This window comes from Equus asinus, chromosome 7 (assembly GCF_041296235.1).
Source record: "Equus asinus isolate D_3611 breed Donkey chromosome 7, EquAss-T2T_v2, whole genome shotgun sequence".
Classification (NCBI taxonomy): domain Eukaryota; kingdom Metazoa; phylum Chordata; class Mammalia; order Perissodactyla; family Equidae; genus Equus; species Equus asinus.
In genome coordinates, this window is record NC_091796.1 from 60293147 (window position 1) to 60321108 (window position 27962).

At 44.3% G+C, this 27962-nt stretch overlaps 1 protein-coding gene across 9 annotated transcripts in view; it reads left to right on the plus strand.

The window, feature by feature from the left end:
* The first annotated feature begins 32 nt into the window (after positions 1–32).
* MTCL1 (microtubule crosslinking factor 1) overlaps positions 33–27962 on the plus strand; it is a 136800-nt gene continuing 108870 nt past the window's right edge. For 3 of the 9 annotated variants that reach the window (XM_070513564.1, XM_070513565.1, XM_070513571.1), the window contains exons 1-3: positions 35–1481; positions 10318–10542; positions 12148–12306. In XM_070513564.1, the coding sequence (XP_070369665.1) occupies positions 417–1481; positions 10318–10542; positions 12148–12306 (1449 nt within the window). In that variant the 5' untranslated portion in view covers positions 35–416. Of the gene's footprint in view, positions 1482–10317; positions 10543–12147; positions 12307–27962 lie in introns of all 9 variants that reach the window. The other 6 variants (XM_070513566.1, XM_014851860.3, XM_070513572.1 and 3 more) reach the window with 4 other exon arrangements.

Below are 27962 nucleotides of genomic sequence, written 5' to 3' on the forward strand. Positions count from 1 at the left end.
GAGCGGCGGGGGCGGGGACGGGCGCGGGCCGGAGCCGGCGGGCGGGCCGTGGGCGGGGAGCAGGACGCGGGAGCAGGGAGCGCGCCGCCCGCGCCGCTGCCGGGCGACGGACCCGCGAGCCCGGACCGCGGCGTCCAGGGGATGCGAGCGGCAGGGAGCTGCCGCGCCGCTGCGCCGGGAGAAGTCGAGCGGCGGTGACCTCAGCGAGGGGAGAGCGAGGCGACGGCGGCTGCGAGCCCCGCGGGGATCCTTGGGCCCGGGGGCGGGGGAGCCGCGGCGGCGCGGGAGCGCGGGGCGCAGACCGGGCGGGGCTGGGGGACAGTGATGAGCGAGCGCGCGGGGAGGCTGCACGCCGCCGCCGCCGCCGCCCGGAGCAGCTGCCGCCCGAGCTGCTGCTCGCGGCCCGGGCCCCGGCCATGGAGACGCTGAATGGCCCCGCGGGCAGCGGCGCGCCGGACGCGAAGCCGCAGCCGCCCGGCCAGCACCACCGCCACCATCACCCCCACCCGCTGGCCGAGCGGAGGCGGCTGCACCGTGCACCCTCGCCCGCCAGACCGTTCCTCAAGGACCTGCACGGCCGGCCCGCCGCGCCCGGCCCAGCCCCGGCCGCCCCCTCCCCGGGCCGAGCCCCGGCGCCCGCCGCCCCGCGCTCGCCCAGCCTCGCGGGCAAGGCGCCGCCCTCGCCGGTGCCCCTGGCCGCGCCCGGCCGCCTCTCCCGGCGCAGCGGCGGCGCCCCGGGCGCGAAGGACAAGCCGCCGCCGGGCGCCGGGGCCAGGGCAGCGGGCGGCGCCAAGGCCGCTCCGGGCCCCAGGAGGGCAGCGCGCGCGGCGCCCGCCGAGCCTCTACCCCGGGCCGGGAAGCCGCTGCCGCCCGGGGCCGAGCCACCGCCCACCGCTGCCAAGGGCCGCAAGGCCAAACGTGGCTCCGGGACGCTCCCCGCCCGCGCCGCCGGGCTCCCCACCCCCGCCGCCCCGGTCCCCTCGGTGATCCTCGCCGTGACCTCCGCGGCCGGCTCCCCGGCCCCCGGCTCGCGCATCAGCCACACCGACAGCAGCTCTGACCTCTCGGACTGCCCCTCCGAACCCCTGTCGGATGAGCAGCGCCTGCTCCCCGCCGCCAGCAGCGACGCCGAGTCCGGCACGGGCTCCAGCGACCGGGAACCCCTGCGAGGAGCCCCTACTGCGAGCCCCGCAGCTCGGGGGGCACCGCCCGGCAGCCCCGAGCCCTCCGCGCTCCTCGCCGTACCCACCGCCTCCGGCGTCTGCCTCGGGGGTCGGAGCAGCCCGGGCGGGGTCCCCGCGGCATCCTCGGCGCCCGGCTTGGCGGAGGATGCCGGGGAGCGCGTGCTGCTGGAGCAAACTCTACCCGGGAACCCCAAGGAGCCCGGCTCGGGCGATCAACCCCAGCTGGTACCGGCGGTGGAGGAGGAGGAGCTGCTGCGGGAGATGGAGGAGCTTCGCTCGGAGAACGACTATCTCAAGGTAAGCAGTGGCTCTGCCGGAGGTGTCCCGGAGGCGGCCCCGGAGGGTCTGGGTGCGAGCCGGGACTCGCGAGCCCGCTTCGGGTGCTGACAAGCGCTTTCCCTCTTTTGCCATTCACTTGTCTGCCCCCACCTACGCTGGGCATTGGGAACTTAAGTCAAAACTTCTAAAAGGACAAGAAGACCTGTAGGTCCGGGCTGGTTCTCGACACATTTAGCTTTTCTTGTTTCTAGAAATTCTTTTTTCTCTCTGCTGATGCTTTTGCTCCTGGGGAAGAGATGGTTATAGTCGCATTTTGGATGCACAGTCGACCCCCACATACCTGCCCATCCTCACCTGTGGGAGTGGGTTATCCCTAGCCAAGGAGCTCTGGTCCGGGCCACGTGGGGGTGTGTGTCGGTTCCAGAGGGTGCGGTGGCCCAGGCTGCTGATGCGCCTGCTGCTTCTCCTGCAGTTACAGCAACCAGCGCCCTCAGTGTCTTCCTGAGGGCTCAGACAGCACAGGCAGAGGGGGCTCCGCTGTTTACGATGGTAAACCTAAGTTCAGGGGTCCCCTGCGTGTGGCCTGGGTTGAGGGGCCACAGTGTTTTGCTGGTCAGTCCTTTGTAAGCGTCCACGAGCAGACTTTTCCGTGTCAGGAGAGGCCACTGGTTCCCTCCACACGCCAGCAACTTTCGAGGGAATCGCAACCTCTGCCACCCTATCTCTGAATATTTTCTGGCAGGGCCTGCAGACAGTGGCCTCTCAGTCTTGGTAGCTTTGGGGCGCTCAATCTGACTGGTTTTTCTGGGAGGAGGAGGGATGGTGCTACAGAACAGAGGATTTAGACAGTTTTGGGGGGTCAAGACAGTCAAGGTGACTTGAGAGAAAATAAGGGGATTGTATTGAGGGCAACAGTTTTAATCTATTGTAATCCACAGGCTAGTGGTATAAACCTATTCATGTTTCTGTTGAGAGGGTAACATGTATCTTCCCAAACCAGTTTGCTTGCCCTCCTTTATCACTGGGTTTGTGATCTGTGCTGATTTCTCAGTAAGTGCTGAACCTACCCTATTGAGGCCCAGTTTTTGGCCGCTGGGACCAAGTGTGTGGGCCTTTAAGGTGAATAGTGGTGAAGTGTGCAGTTCCAACTGGAGTCAGTTGACTGCAGTAGTCCTAGTCCTCAACTTCTCATGAGGAGTGGCTCTAAGCGGCCGAGCCCAGGAGTTGTTTATCCAGTGCGGAGGTAACAGTGAGGCAGACCAGGGGACAGGTGAGAGAAGAGCAGGCTGGGTCTGGAGGGAGATGTTTCAGATACTACTCTTCTGTCACAACAGTGAAATTCAGAGGTGTTGAGAGAAAGGGCAACTGTGTTGTGTGTGACTCTCTTGAGAGATCAGCACTTTTGTAAATCTTTAACAAATGTAAGCTCCCTGTAGGCGAGAAAGATGGTCTTGTTCAGTTTTGCAGCAGCAGCAACTCTTAGCATAATCCGTGACCCACAGTGTTTCTGATTGATGTTTATGTAAATCATGGCTGCTAAGCAACAGAAAATTGAGGTTTTTTAAAAAGAAAAATGTTAAGGTAGCCAGTCTGACATTTCAGGATTCATTTCCGGGTAACTGGCTGTTTGCTTTATCTTTTCACATTTTTCGATTCTCAGGGGATGAAATAGGTATCTGACCTGGGCGTCTGATCGGGTGTATTTGATATTTCAGTGAATCGTCACAACAATATTGGATATAATTGTTGTTATATTTATTATAACCCCAATTTCATAGACAGGGATGCTGAGAACTCAGAAGCCTTAATGACTTGCCCAAGATCATACAGCTAGTGGGTGGGGCAGCTTCTGTTTTTACCGCCTCCGGAGGCTTTGCTTGTTTCCCTGTGCCAGGCTGCGTCTCTCTTTCCTGCCAGGCTGCTTTTCTCAGAGTACACTGCTTGCTTTAGAGTTATTTTATTAACTCAAAGCGTTCCCAATGTTTAGCTTTTCTAGACGACCTCTTTTCTTTTTAGGTGAAAGGGCCATAATGAACGCCTCTCCACTAGCCTGTATACAAATGGTCATATAAAGCCCACTGGCAGTGTTTAATTTGTAGGAAATGTTCAATTGCCGTTTCCTGTGGAGAAAGTGTCACGGCCAGCCGTTTGCTGTGCCTGAGTCCATCTCCAGCTTTTCCTCTGACAGCAGGAGAGAGAAGTGGGCAGAGGAGCTCTGAAGAAGGCTCGGAGACCAGAAGAATGATTGCAAATACATGTGTGAGTTACATGTTGGGTTATTCAAAAGCTCAAATTACAGTAGTTCAATTTGGGAAAGAAATACAGCAATCCTGGTAGACTTTTCTAAAGATCGGTGAGCCTGCCCACTTGAGCAGAATCAGGCTGGGAGCCTCTGTCACCTCCTGAGGCAGACGCAGCAGGCATGCCTTTGTACATGGTGTTTGGAGCGTGCACGTTATAAATCGAAACTTTTCTTTTTGTTGCTCTGGTTGCTCAGTGGTAGTTTTTTTAGGTGATAGATAAAAGTGCATCCTTGACCTCCTGCTTTCTTAGGGCATGTTGCACAGAACCCTGGCCATTAGAAAGAGCATCCCTCTATTCACATGTATCAGGAAGAGACTCCGCCCAGAACTTTTACGTTGGTATATTCTCAAGGATTGTGACCACGTTAACTATTACATTCTTTCCTGAGTTCTGTCACCATTGCTGTAGAAGACTGACATCACAGTTTCTGAGCTGGAAATGACCTAGGAGTAATCGAGCAGGAAAGTAAGGCCTCCAACCAGAGGAGGATGTCTCATTGATCAGGACATTCAAGTGGAATTCTCTTGGTTTTTAGCCAGACTGCTGTATTTTTATAAAGTAGCGAATGTCAACAGAGAAGTGCATGCCTTCTGTCGTCTCTGTGGAGCTGTGTGGGGCCCTCCCTGAGCCTGCCTTCTCTTCCTTCTCTGCCTTCATCAAAGGGCACCAAGCGACTAGGTGACAAATGCAAAATTACTCAATCCAGGTTGCTGGCTTTTTGCGTGAAAATCCGGTCAGAAAAGCACTCTTGTCCCTTTAGCTCTGATGAACTCGAATGTCTTTGGAAGTATTCAGAAATTAAGGTGAGCAGTTGAGTTCAGATATCCAAAGGCCTTTGCTTCTTTCTTAAACCAAACCCAGGCCCGTGTGTTGACGATCCGGACTTGGACTGGGTGCTGATTGTGTGTTTGCTCCCTGCCTGCCTGCCACACTGTTTTGCTCGAGTGCTCTGAGACAATCAGACAAGCCGTAGTGCTCATTGTGAACATTTTAATTATGTTCTCTGTTTCCCCAGGCTTTTCAGGAGCGTTTAATCACATTGAGTTTACTGGCCTGTTTTGAAAATGCTTTTCACGTTCCTGGTGATGCACTCACAGCACCCAGGTCATGTCCTCTGAAGCGCCTGTGCCCTGCAGGACGGGCGAGGGTTGGTGTTGGGAAGAGCTGCTTATTCTTGCTCTGCTTTTTCAGTTATTTCTTAAGAATTATTTTTGGTTAAAATGAAGTCAGTGCTAGCTACAAGAGCAGATGAGCAGATAACGCTGGATTCTTTGCGAGGAATGATTTCCTAAGGGAGATCATTGGTGAGGTCATTTTGGTTTTCTAGGTTGCAGTGCATCACCGCTCTTACCTTCCTGTTTCTCACCTGAGATAGTCTTTTGAGTTTCAAGCTCTGAAATGGTTTTGTTAAATTTGGCGGCCTGGATCCCAGGCGTTCAACGTGACCCGGAGGCGGGGACACTCTGAGGCAAGACTAAGCAGTTGTCAGCAGCTAAGTGCTTCAGCTCCTCCTTCCCTCTCCTGCCCCCTGCCTCTCCTCCCTTTTTGTTGGAAGCGAAACAGTGGACAGTATTCCTATTCTTTCCTGACATCTCGCTTTCCACACCCTTTCTTTATTCAGCTGGTGGAAGAGCGGCTGTCGTAATCTTAGGTGGCGAGATAATGGAGACCAGGGCCGTGGAACCCTTCAGCTGCCGGGGGAACTGTCCCTTAGTAAACAATGGCAGCAGCCCCTGCGCCTTAGCTACAGCTGGCACTCTGTGGAGACATGTCCATTGTCTGTAGGGAAATGAGGTGGATTATTTGTATATTACAGCAGACAATAGTTCCTGTCTGCAACTCCCAGAAGATGGAATTATTGCAACAGTAGCCAGATGACTGCTCCTACTGTCCAAATTGGGTCTCTTTAAAGAGGAGTTATTAAAATAGAACTACTTATTGATTTTGGTTTTTTAAAAGGAGATTAAGATTTGAATACAATTGTCAGTCTGATCAAGAGTTTTCATCACTTATACATACTATTAGAGCATAGATTCTGTTTTTGTTTTATGTTTGTGGATAAAACTGTTCTCTAGAGATTTTCATCATAACATTTCATTTGAATCTTTGTTTACTGTACCGCACACCTGTTTCCTCCTCTTCCCCTGATTTGGTATATGTGGTAAGGTTGATTGGTTTTATGTAGGCAAAGGGGACTGGTTGGAGAGCTTCAGATTAGTTCAAGATTTCATTTACTTCCAAAATTTGAAAGATATATTCAATTAAAACTAGATTTGCTTTTCACTGAGCTCATGATGTAACATTTACGTATCTGACAAACATAATGTTAATTCAGTAGAAAGCTGTTGAGTAAGGGCAGTTTTTTTCCTTATTAATTCGTGTGTATAGAAAAACCCAGCAATTTTTCACTTTTACTTGCTACGTCTAAATTATATCTGCTGGAAACATTATATGTTCTGGTTGATTTGGTCTTCTTAAACATTTAAATGGCAGACATCTTTAAGGTTCTTTAATGTAATGTTTTCTAAATTAGAGCATGCTATCGGAAAATTATTGTAATGTTAGTTTGAAAATCACTGTTCATCGTGACCCTGATCTGAATAATGACAATTTTTGCTTTTCAAATGTCTGCTGCCAGCTTTCATGGTTTATAATTTGCTTTTCTTGCAAGTTTTCACTGAACCTGAAAATTGCTTTTTTCAAGGCTCTATGAAAAGACTTGAAACGCTGGTCTCATCCCGTCTCCACAACAGACTAGTGTTGGAAAGCCATTGAAACTTTCAGAATCTCAATTTCCGTGTTTTAAAATGAGGATATTAATATATCTTTGCTGTGCATTGCCGTGTTTTTCTGAGGACCAATTGCGATAATGGATATGCTTGTACATTGGCAGCGTTCAGCTCTAAATATTAGTCTGTTTTTATTATTTTACATTGATGGTGGGCTTCTAAAAAGTACAGCTGAAGGTCTGTTGTTGTTTCCTTTGTCCTGGTTGTTGCGAATAATTTATAGTATTTAATAGAAAGAGCGTTCGTGTGGAAGCAGGCAGCCTGGGTTTGCAGTCTAGCTTCCGTTTATTAGCTATGAGGCTTTGGACATGTTAACCCGTGTGTGTTTGGTTTCCTTGTCTATAAAATGGGGTAATGGGTTCCTGGCAGGGTTACTATAGGGTTAGTAATGAAGGTAAGGTGCTTAGTAAAGGAAGTTTTCTGTTCTATAAATTTAGATAAAATATGAGTTATAAAAGCAGTGATTCAAATATATGCAATTATAGTTTGTCCCTAATTTTCTTTTCAGAGCAGCTAGTGCTGGTGATTATTTATGCCAAAAAAATATTAGCTGTTTACATTTGGCCTACTCAATGATTTGGAGGTGTGGGTTCATCTAGCCCTTTAACAGTTTTTTTAGCCTGCAGTGGTGGCTTACCATCCATATAACATATCCAGCATTTAACATGAGGGCTCTTCTGTTACAAAGTCTGAATACTAGAGAACATTGTTATGCCTGGAAGTTGTATCTTATATCTTCTTATGGCTATATTACATTTTAAAAATTTTTGCTTAAGTAACAGGTAATTTCAGGCATAAATGATTCTGGCTTTTATGATAAGCTTTCTAGAAGGAAAAGCAATCACAAGCAGTTCCTTCCATGAACAGAATGGTCAAAGTCACTGTATATTTGTTTGTATACATATGCATACAGTGATTATTGCTTGTATTGAACTATTTTTTATTGGTTACTCAGTGAAACCATTGCCTCTTAACTGTAATCAGACCCAAGTGTAGAGAGTAGACTTTCTTAAAGTCAGGTCCATCAGGTTAATGGATGGGACCTGAGTGAAACTTGACCTTGATTTTGGAGATTCAGGACTGACTCTCCTCTTCATCAGAAGACTGACTTCCATAAGGCCTGTTTTAAAACGTGTGATCCCCTGTCGGTGTCCTCCAGTATGGGCTGGGTCAGGGGCATGGCTCCCACGTGGCGTCGTCAAAGCCTCAGTGTGAGGATCGGCCGTCAGTAACAACCTCTTCTTTGCTGACGGTTGGCAAGGACGCTCGTGTGACAGCTGTGTTCTCCAGACTGTGTCCCTGAAGAGCCCAGCCTGTCCATTCTGTTCATATGTGTCCAACTGACCAGCTTTATGCTTGGTCCAGTAACTCCTAGTCCCAGCAAATTTTCCTGCCAGGAACAAGATTATAGGAAGAGATCTCATGAAGGAAAAAAGAAAGAAATGAAACTTGCTTATGCTTCACAGCATTTTTAATTAGGATGAACGTCTTATATTTTTACTGAGGTTGTCATCACTGGTATAGAAGTTCGGTGAGAACACTTAGAAGCGGAGAAGACAAACATTTTATTCATTTGCCCACTAGGAAGTTGGTAGAGGTTTCCATTCTCTTTGGTAGTCCGTTGAACTTATTTTGAGTTGTGGTCAGTTGAGTAGGTCATTCTCTTGATTACAGTTGTGTGGATGGAGTGAGGAGAATCTATAGGCTGGGGGTTGGGGGAGTGAGCTCTTTCCACTAGCCCAGTGCATACAGGTGAGGCTGGCTGGACAACTGTCTTCACCAAACTATTTGTGCCAATCTGTATTTTTCCATAAGGATTCTCAATTTATTTGGGAATAATAATCTTATCCAGGACAAAATACTCTTCAGGAGATTTCTTTCTATTCAATTTTTTGTCCACCTGAGGCTCTGATGTTGGGAAACTCTTGTTCTTTATTGTAAGTAAATCCCCAGTTTTAAGAATAAGTGCAGGATTAGCAGGAGTGGTGAGAATCCAGGAAAAAACTGAATAGCAGGACGAGAGCTGACAACTTAGGGTGAAGTTTGGGAGAGTTTTTTTCTTGAGCCTCAATATTAATTGAACAAAATACGTGGAAATGACCGAGCGTATCCTAGACTGGAGGCTTTTAAAACATCAATTATCAAACTAATCAGAAAATTCTTGAATGCTTTCCTTAATCTCCCTCCTTCCAGATTGTTGCTCATTAAGATCTCTTATGATACTTCAGTAGAATTTATATCCCATATGCTGCAGCCTATGGGTTTGGGAAGAATTTTTCATAATTAGGCTACAAGACTGGAATAAAGCAGAGCTGCGGTCGTGTCCGGTTTTGTTCGTCTTTATGCGTTGGTCTTTCTAGGTGTTGACCGATGTTTGTGTGTATTCGTTCCACAAATATTTATCGAGGGTCTGCTGTGTGGCTCACAGCGCTGTGGGCACCATGAATGCAAAGAGGAGCAGACACTCAGGGTGTCTGCCTCGTGGAGCCTACCTGTCAGTGTGGGTGACAGATGATGTATAGGAAGAAAAGCAAATAATAAGAGGTGGGAAGAAAACAGAGCAAGGCTGGGGCTAGAGACAGTGGGGTAGGGGGGAAAGGTGGTCAGGGAAGGGACTGTGTGCCTTCTAGATTGGTGGCAATGAGCTCTGCAAAGAGCTGGGGAGGAGCGTTTTAAGGAGAGCGCATAACAGGTGTAAGTCTGGGAGCAGTCCTAGACCCTGTGGGATCAGCAGTGTGGCAGGGAGGGAGGTGGCCGCCAAGAGGCCAGGGGGAGAACTTCAAAGAATTTTCTCAGTTTGATGTGAAGCCCCTGATAGGTTTGAGTAGGGGGAGATGCCTGAGTTACGTATTAAAAGGATAACTCTCTGGGTGGAGAAGAGGCTGTGAGGGATGAGTGCATAGAGGGGAAGCAGGGAGCCCCATGTGATGGACTTACCTGTGTATGCAGCTACTCCCTTGAGAGGGATGAAGGCAGGGACTAGCGTAGTGATGTGGAGCCGCTGGAAAGAGAACCCCTGCCGGTATTTTGATGTTGAGCTGAGAGTACTGGACTGGCTGTGGAATGGGAGGGAAGGGAGGGCAGCAGAAGCAACTCCTGGGTTTCTCCTGTATCCAGTGTCTTCATGTTGGCGTCAAGTAGAATGGAATTGGGAAATAAAGGATAAGTGAATGGGAAAAAAACAAACCCATGTGTGTTTGAAATAATGCAAAAGGTTTTATCTTTAGAGTTGTGAGTCATGTAGTCCCTGCTGAGATTTGTATTGTGAAGCAGAATTTTAGGGACATTCACAGGTATAATTCAGGGCAGTTCACAGTTAGGATCCCACTGAAGTTTCCATTCTCTAAAGGCAGGGTCTGTCTGACTCATATTAGTACCTAGAGGCTCGTGCCTTAGAGATAGAAGTTTAGGTAAGTGCCTGGTATGAATCTAAAGGTTTCTTTATCTCTAGAGTTATTTCATTTATGATTGTGATTAGGTAAGGAAATATTGGGAGGGGAAGAAATGCTGAGAGGCTGCAATGAATAATCCATGCTGGTTTTTTGTTTATGGGTCCATAAGATTTGAACAGACATCTGGTGATAGTGTCTTATGGCAGAATTTCCGGAGGTCCCTGTACCATATCACACGGGTGTGGCCGTAAGCCGCTGGGTGAGTGTGCGGGTAGTTAGTATTTAGTATCGCGGAGCTGGCATGGAGAGGCAACAACACCCTTTTTTGATAGACTTGGCTTATAAATCTACTCCGTCTGGCTTGTGTAGGATGAGTTGGATGAACTCCGTGCCGAAATGGAAGAGATGAGAGACAGTTACTTAGAGGAAGATGTTTACCAGCTGCAGGAGCTACGGCGAGAACTGGACCGTGCTAATAAAAACTGCCGAATCCTGCAGTACCGCCTCAGGAAAGCTGAGCAGAAGAGCCTGAAAGTGGCCGAGACTGGTCAAGTGGATGGCGAGCTGATCCGAAGCCTGGAGCAGGACTTAAAGGTGAGTGAGTGCGTTGATGGGACAGATGTTCCCAGAAGGGGCTGCTGCGTGCAGGATTACAGAGCTGAAAATGCAGCCCGCAGACTCCGCTTACCCAGGGTCTTCGTGTTCTTTTAGTGTTTCTGTCTCAGTAGATTTCTGGATGAACATTCTTTGTTCACTTTATGGCTTGTAAGGTTGTGTGTAATCATGTGGTTTGACAGCCTGATTAAATGTCATATGAACTAGAATCTTAAAATCTAAGAAAGAAAGAAAAGAGAAGAAATCATAGTAATGAATCTATAATAAAAAAAGAATGAATGGCTACCAGTTGGTCTGGCAGTTGTGTAGAAATTGTACAGAAACTCCTTCTAAAGATCTGAAATGTTTAAAAAAAATCTATTGATTATCAATTCAATTACAGTCAAAGACCACTGTGAAAAGTTGACTGTAATCACTTAACAGTTTTATTCTTACTTAAATTTCTAGGATGCAGAAAACCTGAAATTACCATAACCCAAGTGAGGCTTGTGCAGGGGCCATTCAACTGAGGGAGAAATAGAATCGTAACTAAATGTCTCAAGTATCTTTGAGAACTGTTGGCAGAAATGAGAATGAGGTGAAGAAATCCCAGACTTTATACCATGCACTCTCTCCATGGGCAGCATAGCGTCTCTCATGCCCCAATTATCAAATCTTCTATCTAGAGGTGCATTACGCATAATGTCCTCCTTATTACGGAGTGCTTAGGAAATCTCGTTTTGCCTTTCATTATGATAACAGGAAAGGATCTTTGTAATTCCATCAAATTTATAAACCACTAACAAAATGTCATTCGATGTGATATAAAGGTGATTTATATTTCTTTTGAAAAATCTCTTTACTCATTTCCTTTTAGAAAGTGAAAATGTTTAACTGCTTTAAACATTCAAATATCTTACCACAGTAGACAATTTAAAACTTGACTATCTTAACTATCTACTGCATACAGAATTATTTTACTTGCTTTTTTAGCAGGTAGGTTTAGTATTACTTTAGGAAACAGCACTGTTTATCTGTTTACCATTATTGTTGTTTCTTCTTTTTTTTTTTTTAAAGATTTTCTTTTTCCTTTTTCTCCCTAAAGCCCCCCCAGTACATAGTTGTGTATTTTTTAGTTGTGGGTCCCTCTAGTTGTGGCATGTGGGATGCCACCTCAACATGATCTGATGAGCGGTGCCATGTCCGCAACCAGGATCCGAACCGGCGAAACCCTGGGGCGCCAAAGTGGAGCACTCGAACTTAACCACTTGGCCACGGGGCCGGCCCCTATTATTGTTATTTCTAATTATCATTTAAAGTGTGTGTGGGGGCAGAATTGGCATTCTTGGTGATATTCTGTAAGGAGATAGGGCTATCCAAAGTGGCCCTTTAATCCAGATAAAAGTCACATTCTTTCTCATAATGTGGATTTTCATGTTTTAAACTAATACCCTCCTTTAAAAATCGGTTTGCTTAATCTTGCCAGGGTCTTTGTTCTTTGGGTAATACCAAGTTACTTAATGGTTCTGCCTCTGAAGTTGTTTGAATGTATCCTTAGCACATGGATAGCTTCACATCCTGAGGACTCTCTGTGGGTCGATGCAGGTAGCCAAAGACGTATCGGTCAGATTGCACCATGAGTTGGAAACTGTGGAGGAAAAGCGTGCTAAGGCTGAAGATGAAAATGAAGTTCTCCGACAGCAGATGATCGAAGTGGAAATATCCAAGCAGACCCTCCAAAATGAGCTGGAGAGACTAAAAGAGGTAATCCAGATGTGTACGGGGCTTTCCTCTTGGGTTTAATTGTTAGGAACTTGGCGCTGCAAGTGTCCCATTCTTACTGTAGTCTACAATAGGGGTCGGCAAACTAGGCCTGTTTGTATGGGAACTAAGAATGGTTTTTACATTTTTTATAGCATTGTTAAAAAAACCAAAAAACAAAACCAACCACACAAAATAAGCCTAAAAAAGTAAAGAAAACTATGTGACAAAGACTGTATGTTGCTTGAAAGCCTAAAATATTTGCTGTCTGGCCCTGTACAGAAAAGGCTTGTTGGACCCTGCTGTAAAGCTGTTTTTTATAATTTCCATTCATATGAGCTGGCCGTTCATTCCTTTTATGTGTCCAAATGGGGTATATTATTACTAGAATACAAAATTAAGCAATATCTTTTTTATCAAGAGTCTTCTGTTCCATTGAGCTAGAAAATATGTTATGGTTGTCTATTAAAGCTGTGTGAACAGATTATGTATGCTACCTATATCTGTTATTCAGACAATATGATTTAAATATAAATTTTTTTAAATTTCAGGGAGTCAATGTGTCCTAGAAAAGTGGTCCAGAAAATGAAGATATATATACATACATGAATATATGTATTTTCATTTGCGTACAGTAGTGCAAATCCTGTTTTTTTGTTGACTTTCATTAGAAGATCAAAACTGAGTATTTTCTTGGGAAATATCCTGCATATTGATGAAGTTAAAAACTATTGGTTAAGCTTTAAGATGATGGCTAAAGCCAGCGTATTGCCTGCTAACGGCCTCTCTTGGCAGTTCATTTTCCCTTTGGATGAGTTTCTTGATTTTCTCAGTCACTCCTCATCTGTCCTCCCACGCTTAGTTCAGGCACTGGACTAGGCCCTGGGGAATGCAGCTGTGAAGGTGGCAGCATAGGCCCTGCCCTCAAGGTGTTTACAGTTCGATTTGGCACATGGGTAGCAAAACAAATGAGTCTCTGCAAAGGAGCCAGTGCTGCAGCTGCTCTGGCTCCTCCCCCACACCCCCTCCTCACAACCGTGCTGGCCTCCCTGCTGTTCCTTGAACTCGTCCTCCCCTCTCCCATGGAACATTCTTTTTCCACACCCCCACACCCCTGTGGCTCACCCCCTCATCTCCAGGTCTCTGCTGATGTCTCACCTCAATACTTACACATTAAAGTTACCCGTGTCTCCGCCCTGGCCCGCCCAGTCCACCTTCCCATCTGACACACTGTGGATTTTGGTCACTTGTGTGTATATTGCCACCACTTATCTGAAAATGTATGTGTTTTATTTCTTTGTCTTTTGACGGTCTCCCTTTCACTAATGTCCCTCTAGAACGTGAGCTCCATGAGAGTGGGGTTTCGTCTGTCCAGTTCACTGCGGGGTCCCTAGAACAGTGCCTGGCACATAGGCGTTGTCGGGGCCTCGCTGGGTCAGGGAGGGAATGAAGGTGAGACTGTGGAGCTATACTGACCGCAGCTCGCCTGGGGGACTTGGTGGGCTTCACAGAGGAAGAGGTGGATTCCGAGAATGTTCTTACTTCATGGGTGACTCTTGTCCCTTAACTTGCACGCATACTTAGCACCAGGACTGGAAGAATTTCCCCTATGATCGTGACTCTCTTTCCTCTACACTTACGGTTTCTAGTAGTTTGCTTCTCTCTTTTTCCTTTCATCTAAGTTTGCTAAAAGGTATGCCATAATCGTTTCTTTTCTCAAAATTTCCAGTTTGAGCCTGACCTTGAAGGGATAGAAAACAACTTAGAAGTATATTTTGTAAATTTTACATGTGTGTGTGTGTGTTTGTGTATAAATATATAAATTATATATACACATAAGTAAATAAACATATTTTAAGCAAGCAAAGATTCTTTTGCACACATTGAAGTGGGTTTGTCTAGAACTTCGCATCAGGTCACGAATAGCTCTTTGGGGAAGGCAGTGATTACTGTTGCTCTCGACTTTCAAAGCCAGGCAGCTGTGAGGCAGGGGTCTTTGGAGAGCTGTGGTGCTGGCTCAGGCTGGATGGGAGGAGAGCGGCGCGGGTCAGCTCCGCCCTTCCTTTGTGCGTTAGAATTACTCAGAAGGGGATTGCTCAGTTGGAACACAGTAGTGTTTTACTTCCAGAGTTGCAGTCAGACTGGTGGCACTGCATATTTACACCAAACTTCTAAACGAATTGTTAAACTGACAGGAGTCTGAGGAGGGTTGGATGCTGGTAGACTGTGCTGGAAGCAGAATGATAGAACCAAGCAATACAAGGTTCAAAGGTGGTGGAGATATTTATTGGAAAATGCCAGCTGTGGGCTCCGTGAATGGGTACTTTTTACCAAAGCCAGAACAAAATGCACTGTGAGTTTTGCTCTAGGGCGAGGGTGATATTTTCTCTGTCCTGAGCCTTGCTTATTATCGTTCACCTCTGAAGTTTTGTAAATGGATGTGTCACATTCTGGAAAAGGCAAGGACAGTTCGTGCATTGTGCACGTCTCTAAATGACAGAAGGAGTTTCGGAGGTATATGTACCCGTTGGCCTCAGAGGACAGTAAATCTTGCATCGCCGTGCCTCTGCAGCTGTGTAGCTGCTGCTGGGGCCTCTCTCTTAAGCTGCAGACTGTATTTTCAGCTGCCTGGTGCACTTCTCCAACATGAATTTCTCCTAGCACTTGACACTCAGTGTGTCCAGAAACAGACGTATCACCCTCATCCCCACCTGCACCTTCTTCTGTCTTTCCCGTCTGTGTTAATGGTGCCGCTGTCCTCTTAGTCACGAGGCTTCAGTGATGGCCATCACCCTTACCTCTCCTGCTCCCCACCCTCAGTTGCCTGCTCTGTGCTTTAGGTTCTACTGTTCTGCTTTTGCAGTCTTAGAAATTTTCTTTCTCACTGATACATGCTGCGACATAACATGGAGGATCCTCGAAAATATACCAAGTAGAAAGAAGCCAGACATATCGTATGAGTCTGTTTATAGGCAATATTCAGAATAGGTCAGTCCACAGAAACAGAAAACAGATTAGTGGTTTCCAGGGGCTGGGGAGAAGGGAGAACAACTGCTTAATGGGCGTGGGGATGAAAATGTTTTGGAACTAAATAGAGGTGATGGTTGCACAAGTACAGTGTGAATATACTAAATGCCGCTGAAATGTACACTTTAAAATGGTTAATTTAACCTCAATTACAAACATTTGCTTTCTGTATTCTATCCATCCTTTCCCCAGTCTCCTCTTAAATAAGTATTTGAGGGCTGACACTGTGTAATAACCACGTTAAAGACATGCTCTGCTTCCAGTAGTCTCTCCCTTTTCCGTATTGTCGTTTACGTCCCCCAAATCTGACTGTGTTGCTGTCTGCTTAAACAAACTTGCTTGGGTTCCCAGTTGTCTAATTCTTTTAGCCTGACACAGAGAATCTTTCCTGCCTGGCCCATCCCTGTCTTCCAGCTGGGTTTCCCACCCCATGGCAGAAACCCTGGTGTGACATAAAGGACAGTTGAGAAGGATGAGAAGAGGCTGTGCCCCCTGGTCCTCTTTGAATTAATAGAGGTGTGTCTTGGAAAAGTCACTTTCTACATTGATAGAAGAGACGATTACTGACGGCTGGCAATATTAACCCACTGGAATTGTCCCTTCTGGTTAGCCGGCTTGCTTGCTTGCTGTGCCTATTCACACCATGCTCCATGCACCCAAACTCCCATATACCCCTTCACTTGTGCAAACTCAGAAGTGTTTTCCTCTTTTGGGGGCGTGTATTTCTTTTAGTACTCAACTCTCTCTATGGTAGAATATCTCAGAAGGTTGAAAATGGTTAACCTTAGCTTAGTTTCAGCTTCCTAAAGATTACTCAAGTGTTTCTACTCAATACTATTTCATTCTACCAAAAATTTTTGGGTATTTATTATATGCTCAAGACACAAGTAATAACTTGCCAAGTTAGTTGGTAATTGCAAGGAACAGAGGCATATTCTAAAGTACTCCAGGGACCTAGGATTATTTTTTCTTTTCTTATTGAGGTATAAGTGACATACAACATTATATTAGTTTCAGGTATATAACATAATCATTCAATATTTGTATATATTGCAAAATGATCACCACAATAAGTCTAGTTAACATTCATCACCATACATAGTTATAAAAATTTTTTTTCTTGTGATGAAAACTTTTAAGATCTCCTCTCTTAGAAACTTTCAAATATGCAATACAACATTATTAACAATAGTCATTTCTGGACGTTACATTCCATGACTTAATTTTTATAACTGAACATTAGTACTGTTGACCTTAAACAAATAGACAGCCAGTTATTTCTCCAGGAAAAATAGGTTATTCAGGATCAGCAGAGAATTGCATTTTGGGGTTTGCAAGCCGTGGCAAGCCATGTGCGAGTTCCCTGGCACCAGGGGAGGAGAAACTCTTTTCTAGAGGAGAGGAAGAAGTTGGGAGGGCTGTTGTTAACCCAGAGTTTGAGCTGTAGTGGCTTTTCATTGGCTGGGTTGTGACAGGCTCTCACTGGCTGAGCTTCTTGCTGATCAAAACGAGGAAGGCCTTCCTCTTCCTGTTGGGCTCCGCTGTGGACATAGGGCATGAGAGGTCCCCCTTTTGGCCTCCCAATTTGAATTTAATGAAGCTTCTGTTTATTAATTTGACATCTTCCTCTTTTGATCAAGATCTTTCTCTGAAAGCATTGCTGATCAAGAATCAGGTTTCTGTGTTTTCAGCAGCCTTTTATCTCTTGATGCCAGGAAGCTCTTTCCTGGGTGTCATGTCTCATGTCAGAGGGAAAGTGCACAGTGTGGAAACCTATTGAGTAATAAGGAGGAGTAGGAGGGAGAGCTCACATGCATTTTTCTTTTCTAAAGTTCGTATGTTATCAAGATCATAGGCATTGGAGATTATCCGAAGCATAATGTCATCATCAAAGTTTTGGCAGATGAACTTCCAACAGGCCTGGTCTGGACATCTTGGGAAAGCTATCTCATTAGATGTCATCTGCTTCAATTCTGGGAAATCAGTACTTTCAAGTCACCAGATGATGTTCAGGTTCAGCAGAGTTTGGTGCTTTCTTTCGCTGTGCCATGCGAATCCAAGAGTCTCTTTCCTGGAGTTTTGCGGCACAAGGGTTAGTTAGCAGTACCTGATGGGGCCTTCCCGGCAAGGTTGAAGAGAGTCCTTCTGGAGGTGTCTTTTCCAGCAGACAAAATCTCTAGGTTGCAAGGTGTGGTTCTTAAGGTCTTCGCCTCCCTGGAGCTCACTGTGAAAGATTGCCGTACCAGAACATGGTTAATTTTGATGGAATCAGTTAGGCCTTTGCAATGCTGGAATAGATCTCCTTTTATCAGCTGTGGGTCAGAAGAGGCAGGAGTCAAGTGCACTGGACAGCCTGTGATTATCTCAAAGGTGAGAGTTTATGAGTTCCAGAGGGGGTGGATCTGAGATTTAGAAGGACTGATGGCAATGCTTTTGGCCAAGGTATTTGGAGGGTCTCTACAAATTTTGCCAGTTGTGTTAATAATGCCATGAGTGCATTTGGCTAAACCAGAGGATTGAGGGTGGTAAGCACAGAGAAAGTGTTATAAAACTGGCCAAACAGTGCAGACTTGTTGAAGTACCTGACCAGTAAAATGGGCTCCTCGACCACTAGGAAGCTCAAGAGGAGTCCCCAGGTGGGATAATCTTTTCCAAAAGGACTTTAGCCAAGAAGAGGTGGTAGCCTGTCTGCAGGGGAAGGCTTTAGTTCAGCGAGAAAACATGCAAACCAGGACTAAAACATATTTATCTCCATCAGACGAGGGAAGCTGTATGAAATCCATTTGCCAAACCTTGAGTGATCCATTAGGCAATTTAAACGTCTGGGAGCCGTATGAATAGGATTCACTGAATTGTATTTTAGACAAGTGGAACAAGTTGGGTAGGCACTTTTTGCAGCCTTATTAATATTTCCCCACCAATTTGACTCATGAATGCTATCATTTTGTCAGTAGACCAGTGGCTTAATGCATCTGCAGTGGTTAGGAGTGGGAATGTCTCCAGTAGGATTGGGTGTTATTTGGTCCAAACTAGAGCTTTCTCTTTTTTTATCAGACTAACAGTTGTTGAATTTCCAATCTTGTTTTTCCTTTACTGAGGCCAGTTGTGGGGCTTCTCTAGCCAGGTTTTCTAAGTTATCATTTGGGGAAATATCCCTTTGGACCATGCAGACATGGGGCTGTTATTAGTTCCTTTAAGGGCTGCATTCCTTGCGGAAATGTGAGCAAGGTGATTTCCTTTAGCTCCCAGAGAGTCAAGTTTAGAATGTCCTGGGATCTTAATAACAGCTAAAGCAACAGGTAAAAGCGTAGCATCCAATAATTCCTGAACATAGGAGCCATTTTCTATTTTATGTCCCCTGGAGTTAGGGAAGCCATGTTGCTTCTGCAACATTCCAAAATCATGAGCTACTCTAAAAGCATGTCTACTATCAGTGTAAATGTTGGCAATAGTTTTGCCCTTGGCTAAAGTACAAGCCCATGTCAGAGCATATAATTCAGCCTGTGGGGTGATATAGCCATAGGTAAAGGTGCTGCCTCAATGATATCAAAAGGAGTTGCAACAGTATGCCCAGCACGATATTTGCCATCGTCACCTTGTAAATAAGAACCATCAGCGAACCATGAGAAGTCAGCATTACCCAAAGGAGTTTCCTGCAGATCGTCATGAGGAGTTACGAAGCGATCCCTCAGTGTTAAGCAGTCGTGAGGGACTTTGTCAGTAATGGACAGGGGAAGAGAACAGAGTTAAGGTTTTTACTGCGAGGAGCATGTAACAGAAGGATTTCGTGGGAGATGGGTTGGCTGGCTGAAATATGGCGAGTGTGGTGAGAATTCAGGAAGGCTTCCACTCCTTGAGGTACAAAAATGGTTAAAGGGGATCCCACGACAATTTTCTCAGTGGCCTTAACCTAAAGGGCACTGACAGTAATAGCTCTAAGGCCGGTGGGGTATCCCTGTGCCCACAGGGTCCAGTTGCTGGTTATAATATCCTATGGGTCAATGGTGGTCCCCGTGATTTTGGGTAAATACCCCAAGGGCATTCTTTTACTTTTCATATACAAATAGGAAAAAGGGAATCTGATAATTGAGATGTCCAAGGACACGTGGGTTCATCAAACTCTCCTTTAAGGCCTTAAAGGCTGTCGTCCTGTTCTTCCCATAAAATCGGATTGGTGGTGTTATTCTTTAATAAAACATACAGAGGTCTGGCCATAAGAGAGAAACTGGGAATCTAACTTAGGCAATAACCAAGTAGCTGAAGAAAACCTCACATTTGGTGCTTAGTTTTGGGTTTTGGGAAACTTAGGACACCACGAAGCGTGTCTGGCTCTAGGTGTAGCCCTGTTCTTATGTAAGATGCCCTAAATATTGAACCTGGGTTTGGGCGAACTGCAAGTTCTCTTTGGTGACCTTATGTCCCTTTAAGGCTAAAAGCTTTAGCAAGTGGATGCTGACTTCCTGTGAGGAGGCTTGGGAGGGAGAGCAAAGAAGCAAACCATCTACATAGTTCATCGAAGTAGAGCCTCTAGGGAACTTGTGTCATCCAGGTCAGCTTTCAGGATCTGTGAGAAATAAGAAGGATTCTCAGGAAAACCCTGAGGCATGACTGTCCGGGTGAGTTGTTTTCCTTCCCAAGGGAAGGCAAATAGGTATTGAGTAGCTTCATCAGCTGGAATACTAAAGAGGGTGCTGCATAAATCAGTCACCATGAAGAATTTGCTTCCAGTGGGGATGGATGTTAGTAGCTTATGAGGGTTAGGAACGGCAGGGTATCAAGGGCTGTTGTTTTTTGCTCAGAGGTCTTGGACAGACCACCACCCTCAGCCCTTGGGCTTTCTCACAGGTAAAGTAGGAGTGTTACAGGGTCTAGTACAAGGGATGATGAGGCCTTGAGCCTCGTAATCCTCTCTTACAGGCCTTATGCCTGTAAGGGTGTTTTTAGCCTGTGAGCTATTGATTCATTCTGGGGAGAGATTTTGAGGGATCTGTTTGAATCTTGGTGTGAATTTTACCAATATGAGTTCGAGATTTTGCCCATAAGGAGGGTGGTAGCTGATTCAGTAGGATCAAATAATCAGTGTTTTTAGAATCAGCGACCATCAGAGATGGAGCAAATAAAAGATGTCAAAGGGTCATTTAATTTATCTCATTGGCTGTTTGGATGGCTACTGTCTAATTCTAGAATTAGTTCCCCTTTTTGGGAGAAAGATATTTTGGCATGATACTTTTCCAAAAAGTCTTGGCCTAAAAAAGACGTCTTGGCCTAATAAATTACTAAGGGTGGAGGAACTAAGGAGAAAAGGGTGTATGAGTCTCTCAAAGGGTCTACACAAAAGGGAATAGGTTCAGAGACAGGAACCCATTGAAGTTTATGAGAAATCCCCACTATTTGAACTGGTTTAGTAGTCTGAGGTAGGGGCTGCTTTATAGTAGTGGGGTTGAGCATCTAGAATGTGGCTCTGGTGTCAGTCAGGACAAAAAGAGATCCATCCCCATCTGGAGAAATGCCTCTCCAAGCCAATTAAGAGGGAGGATTGGAAAGAGCCCCTGTAGTTCCTCGGGCCCCATCGCTGAGAACTGGAGGACGTTGAAAAGGCTGGTTAAGGCGCTGAAGGCGCTTAAATCTGTAACAGTCTCTTTTCCAACATCCTGGCTCTTTGCAGTGACAGAAACCAGAGGTTTTTGGGTTCATTTAGGGGCTTTCATTTGCTGGAGCTGAATAAGAGTTTCAGTGGTCTTTCTTTTTGGTGACTCATCTAAAGTGCAAGAGAGCGGGTTTGCCAGATTAACTGAATCTGGAGTGGACACAGTTTCCCACTCCATCCTGGTCCTTTTTCCTAGAAGGGCAAGGTCCCGGTTCAGCCCCTTAATAAACATAGAGTGAAAAGGTGACTTGATGGAATCAACATCTGAAGACGAGAATTGTCTTTAAAAACAACGTGAAGTCCATTGTAACAGTCACGAATGAGTTCATCAAGTCTTTGTGCACCAGCCTGAATTTGTTCCAATCAACAGGCTTTGGGAAAGCCCTCGGAATTGCGCGATGAAGTCGTCCATCAGTCGCCTGAGCCTGATGGTAGAGCAGGTCAGCAGGGTAGTCTCCAGGTTGTAATTCTAGAGACTTTCAGGATTTCCCATCAGCCGTTTTCATCCTTGCTGGGCCTGGTCTTCGCTGACAAGCATGTGCACTAGCTGATGTCAGTCAGAGACACCCGGTGGATAAGTTGAAGGACTGTATTAAACTCCTCAGCAAATCTCTGAGGATCTTTGGTTACTTTGGGAAAATCTTTGACCATGGCTTGTACTGGAGCTTTAGTCCAGGGAGTGTGAGAAATTAAGGGCTTAGCCTGTGGATGCTCAGAAGGCTTAATTTAAAGGGACAGGTTCTGCTGGGTTCAGAGGAAGAGGGAGTGGGGAGAGGTCCAGGGAAAAGGGCATTTCAGTGAGAGAGTTAGTGTGGGGAAACAGAGTATAGAGGAGGTGTGGGCAGCATAGAACGGAAGGAGGAGGATGGCGCTGAAGAAGGGGCCTGAACATGAGGAGCTGGAGGAGAGGAACGTGAGGCTTCAGAAGCCATTTTATCTTTCTTTAATCGTTTGTTTGCCTCAGTGAATCTTAAAATTTTATTTCACAAAGAGGCAATTGTGGACTCCTGATAACATTTGGAAGTCTCAAAATACCAATTGAAACAGGCATTCCATTCAGTTTTGGAAATTGAAGGGCTATGGTTGGGCAATTCATTTTTTCTTTTTGGCTGGGGGAGATTAGCCCTGAGCTAACATCTGCCACCAATCCTCCCCTTTTTTTGCTGAGGAAGATTGGCCCTGAGCTAACATCCATGCCCATCTTCCTCTATTTTATATGTGGGATGCCTGCCACAGCATAGCTTGATAAGCGGTGCCATGTCCGCACCCGGGATCCAAACCGGTGAACTGCAGGCCGCCGAAGCAGAAGGTGCGCATTTAACTGCTACACCACCAGGCTGGCTCCTGGCCAATTCATTTTTAAGAAAACTAAGTTTGGGGAGTTCAAAAATCCCCATAATGGCCATTGATATTCTAAATTACTTTTGGTTAAATTGGTCCATCTAGTTAGAAATGTGCGTGAGGAATGACTGCGGTTTTTAGTATAAAATCGGCCAGGCTTCTGTAGGGGGACACCCTCAAAATATTTAGATATCTGAGATCCCATTTCTTAGAGATTTTTCTTTAGAGCAAAGGAGTAATTCTCTAACAGCCTAAACAGCTCAAATGGCCTGCAGGCTTAATACCAGCCAGTTCTAATAGGAACAGTCCAGTTTCGTTAAGATGGACTGAAGGTCAGGTCAACACAGTTCCTAAGAATCGTCTGGTTCCCAAGGGACAGTCTGCTCCCAAGAGAGTCAGGCCAAAGGCTGGAGCACTGTGGTGCCAATGAACGGTCCAAAAGTCGGACTGAAGGCTAACCAGTTCCAAGTATGGGAATAGTCCATTTCTAAAAGGAATTGGATGAAAAGCTAGCGCAGTTCAAAGAAACAGACTGATTCAAAGAGTCAGGCCAAAGTGCCACCCAGGTACTCATACACAAACCAGGCCTTAACCAGAAAGGAATGACGCCTTGAAACAGATCTCAAATAAAGCCTGGAGCCCCTCAAATGCAGAGAGCGCTGAAGCTTGGATCCAGGAGAAAGACTGACCCTCAAACTCTAGAGTGGGTGAGAAAAGCAGCCAGCTCAGTGGGCTCTGTTGTGGGCAACACACCTGTTTGCTCACCAGCTTTGGAGTCATTGGGGGTCTTCTCTGGATCCCTGTTTGGCCCACCAAAGTGTTGACCTTAAACAAATAGTTATTTCTCCAGCAAAAATGGGTATCTTTGAGGTTAGCAGAGAATTGCAGTTCAGGGTCTGCGACCATGGTGAGCCACGTGCAAGTCCCCCGGCAGCAAGAGAGGAGAAGCTCTTTTCTAGAGGGAAGGGGAAGTTGGGAGGGCTGTTGTAGACCAAAAGTTTGAGGTGTGGTGGCTTTTCATTGGCCGAGCTGTGACAGTTTCTCGTTGGCTGAGCTTCTTGCCCGTCATGAAATCTTTCCTCTTTTGGGCTCTGCTGTGGATGTAGGGCACGAGAGCTCTCCCTTTTGGCTTCCTGACTCCAATTTAATGAGATTTTTGTTTGTTAATTTCCATGGTACCTTTTGATCCCCTTCATCTATTTCACACCCCCACCCCCCACCCCCCCTGCCCCAGGATTGTTGAATGGAACCACAGGGAACCAACTAGCAGTCAACTCTTATGGGACATCTTTCATCACCATTCAGGATATGATATTGATTCCCTGGGTTTGGCTGAGACATATTTTGTGCCTAGTAAATGGTCAGATTTTATAAATATTTCTTGAGTGCTTAAGGAGAATGTCTGTGCTCCAATTTTGGGATGAAGACTTTAAATCTGTTGGGTTGAAGACTTTCAAACTTTATGACCCATAGCAGGAAGTACATTTTATGTCATTACTTGAAATACAAATACAAAGGTTTCACAAAATAATGCTTATCTTTGCCATATGGGATACATTCTGATATTTTCAATTGTAGTCAGCTCTATTTTTTTAATGGTGGTTATAAGTTTGATTTATAATCCATTAGTGGATTGTTGTAATTTGGAAAAAATATATCAGATCATTTGTTAATTGTGTTGTTGGAAATTTCTATATCCTGTGTAGTTTTGTTTTGTCTGTTAAATATATCTATTTAGGATAAAGTTATGTTAAAATCACCCATTATAATTTTACATTTAAATTTTCTTCTTGTAATTTGTTTCATCTGTTTCATCCTGCTTTTATATATTTTGAATATAAATGCATACATATTTAGAACTGTTCTTTGTCATGAATTGTTTCCTTTGTTATTTGGTAACGACCTCTTTATCCTAATATATTGCTTTTTTTTGAGGAAGATTAGCCCTGAGCTAACATCTGCTGCCAATCCTCCTCTTTTTTTTGCTGAGGAAGACCGGCCCTGAGCTAACACCCGTGCCCATCTTCCTCTACTTTACATGCAGGACGCCTGCCACAGCATGGCTTGATAAGCAGTGCGTAGGTCCACACCCAGGATCCAGCCGGTGAACCCTGGGCCACCGAAGTAGGATGTACGCTTAACTGCTGCGCCACCAGGCTGGTCCCCTAGTGTATTGCTTTTTTGCTGTAAAGTTTACTCTGTCTGCTTTTACCGTCATACCGAATTTGTTTTGGTTAATATTTGCCTGGTCTAGCATTTTCGTGCTTCCGTTAGCTTCTGTCTTTATGTCATTATGTTTTAGGTGCCTTTCTTGTTAACGTACTATAGCTACCTTTTTAAAAATGAAATCTGACAATCTCTGTTTTTTTTTTAAACTTGCAAATTTACATTTATTGTGACTATTGGTGTGTTTTATTTCTATCATTGTATTTTATGTTCTTTATGTTCCATGCCTTTTGTTTCTTTTTTCTGTTTTTTCTGTTGATTTCATGTTGACTGACTGAGTTTTTAATTCTCGTGTTCTGTGTCTTGGTTAGGAAGTCATGCAGTCTGTTACTAATATTCTGATGATGTTTGACTTAATGTCTAAAGCGGATCGTTATCTCTGTTCTTCTCCTGAATAATATAAGCGTCATAGGAAGCTTCAACTCCAGTCAACTCCTGTGTTTCATATTATTGTTATCTAGTATCATTTAGTTTCATCTTTTTGAAATCCCCCCAAGTTGACTAATTTTATAGTTAACGCTTATTTAGATTGATTTACACATTTTCCAATCTGTTATCATTGCTTCTTGAGTATTAATCTTTCCTTCTGAGTTCACTTTTCTTCTCGCCGATCTATTAATATGCCCGTTAGTGTTTTTTTTTTTCAGTAAATGATCATGCCTGAAAATGCTTTTATTTCATACTCAGTCTTGAAAGATATTTAGCTGGGCATAGAATTCTGACACTTTGAAGATATTATTTGTATTATCTTCTGGCTCTGTTTTGCTCTCAGGAGTTCTGCTGTCAGGTGGTTCTCATTTTTGTAGATGATCTGTCTTCCGGGTTACTTTTATGCTTTTCTCTTTGTGTTTGGTATCCTGTAGTTTCAGTCAAATGTGTCTAGATTTATTTTTGTTTTGCTCAACACTCACTGTCAATCTTAGTGTTTATGTCTTTCATGAAATCTGGAAAATTCTCACTCACTGAATAGTGTTAAATAGTGAAATTATCTCTTTGAATAGTGTTTCTTCCCGGTTCTCTATTTCTTCTGGAATTCCTATTCCTCTCCTGTGGGACCTTCTTATGTTGGCCATTCTTATTCCATCCTTCATCTCACCTAACTGTTCTTTTTTGTTTTTAAATCTTTTTATCTCTCTGTGCTACACTCTGGATAATTTCTTCATTTCTTGTCCAAGTTACTAATTCTCTCCTTTAAAAAAGAATTACTGTTTTATTCATCCACTAAGTTTTCATTTCACTGAGTTTACTTTTATTTCTAGAAATTTTAGAAATTTGCTTGTTCTTTTTCTTAGAGGTTCTTCTTTCCTCATCTTCTCTTATTTCTTCTTTCACATCTTCAGACATTTTAAAGCCATAGTCTCTCTCAGTTTGTTCTGTTATCCTGAGTTCTTGGTGTTAGTAATCCTTCTGTCAGATCTGCTGACTCACGCAAAGTGGATTTTATTTTGAGCTCTTTTTTAAAATTCAATTTTTTTAAACTAAAAAAAACCAGAAATAGTACACCCATTTGTCCCGCCTCCTGCTGCCCTTCTCTGGCAACCACCAATCTATTCTCTGTATCTATGAGCTTAGTTTTTTAAACTTACATTTTATTTTTTTTTAGATTCCACACAAAAGAGAGATTATACAGTGTTTGTCTTTCTCTGTCTGACTTATTTCACTTAGCATATTGCCTCAAGATCCATCCATGTTGTTGCAAATGGCAAGATTTTATTCTTTTTTATGGATGAATAATTTTCCATTGTGTGTGTGTGTACATACATGCATACCACAATTTCTTTATCTGTTCATCTGTTGATGAACACTTAGGTTGTTTCCATATCTTGGCTATTGTAAATAATGCTGCAGTGAACATGGGGGTGCATATGTCTTTTTGAGTTGTGTTTTGTTTTCTTCAGATAAATACCCAAAGTGAAATTACTGGATCATATGGTAGTTATATGTTTAATTTTTTGAACAACCTCGATACTGTTTTCTATAGTTACTATAACACTTTGTATTCCCACCAACAGCACACAAGGATTCCCTTTTCTCCACGTCCTTGGCAACACTTATTATTTCTAGTCTTTTTGATAATGGCCGTTGTAACAGGTATGAGGTGATATCTCATTGTGGTTTTGATTTGCATTTCTCTAATGATTGATGATATACAGCATCTTTTCATGTATCTGTTGGCCATCTGTATGTCTTTTTTAGAAAAACGTCTATTCAGATCTTCTGCCCATTTTTTAATTGGATTGTTTGTTTTTTTGTTCTTGAGTTCTGTGTTTTGGATATTAGCCCCTTACCAGATAGATGATTTGCAAATACTTTCTCCCATTTAGTGTGTTGCCTTTTCATTTTGTTGATGGTTTCCTTTGCTGTGCAGAAGAGATATAGTTCCACTTTTTTACTTTTGCTTTTGTTGCTTTTGCTTTTGGTGTCAGATTTTAAAAATCAACACCAGGACCTGTGTCAAGGAGCTTACTGCCTGTAGTTTCTTCTAGGAGTTTTATGGTTTCAGGTCTTATGTTCAAGTCTTTAATCCATTTTGAGTTAGTTTTTGTGTATGGTGTAAGATAGTGGTCCAGTTTCATTCTTTTGCACTTGCCTGTCCAGTTTTCCCAAGACCATTTATTGAACAGGCTGTCCTTTCTCCATTGTATACTCTTGGCTCCTTTGTTATAAATTAATTGACCATATCTGTGTGGGTTTAATTCCAGGCTCTCTGTTCTTTTCCACTGATCTGTGTGTCTGTTTTTATGCTAATACCTTACTGCTTCAATTGCTGTAGCTTTGTAATGTTGTTTGAAAACAGGGAACTTGATTTCTCCAGCTTTGTTCTTCTTTCTCAAGATTGCTTTGGCTATTTGAAGTCTTTATGGTTCCATACAAACTTTAGGATTTTTTCTTCTATTTCTGTGAATTTTGATAGGGATTGCACTGAATCTGTATGTTGGTTTGGGTAGTATTGATATTTTAACAATATTAATTCTTCCAGTCCATGAGCACAGAATATCTTTCCATTTATTTGTGTTGTCTTCAGTTTCTTTCGTTAATGTCTTGTAGTTCTCAATATGCAGGTCTTTCACTTCCCTGGTTAAATGTATTCCTAGGTATTTTATTCTTTTTGAACCAGTGTAAATGGGATTGTTTTCTTAATTTCTCCTTCTGATAATTCATTATTAGTGTATAGAAATGCAGCAGATTTTTGTGTATTGATTTTGTATCCTACAACTTTACTGAATTCGTTTATTAGTTCTGATGGTTTTTTGATGGAGTCTTTAAGGTTTTCTGTATATATTTTCATGTCATGTCATCTGCAAATAGTGACAGTTTTGCTTCTTTCTTTCCAATTTTGGTGCCTTTTATTTCTTGGGAGCCTAATTCTTCTGGCTAGGACTTCCAATACTATGTTAAATAAAAGTGGTGAGAGTGG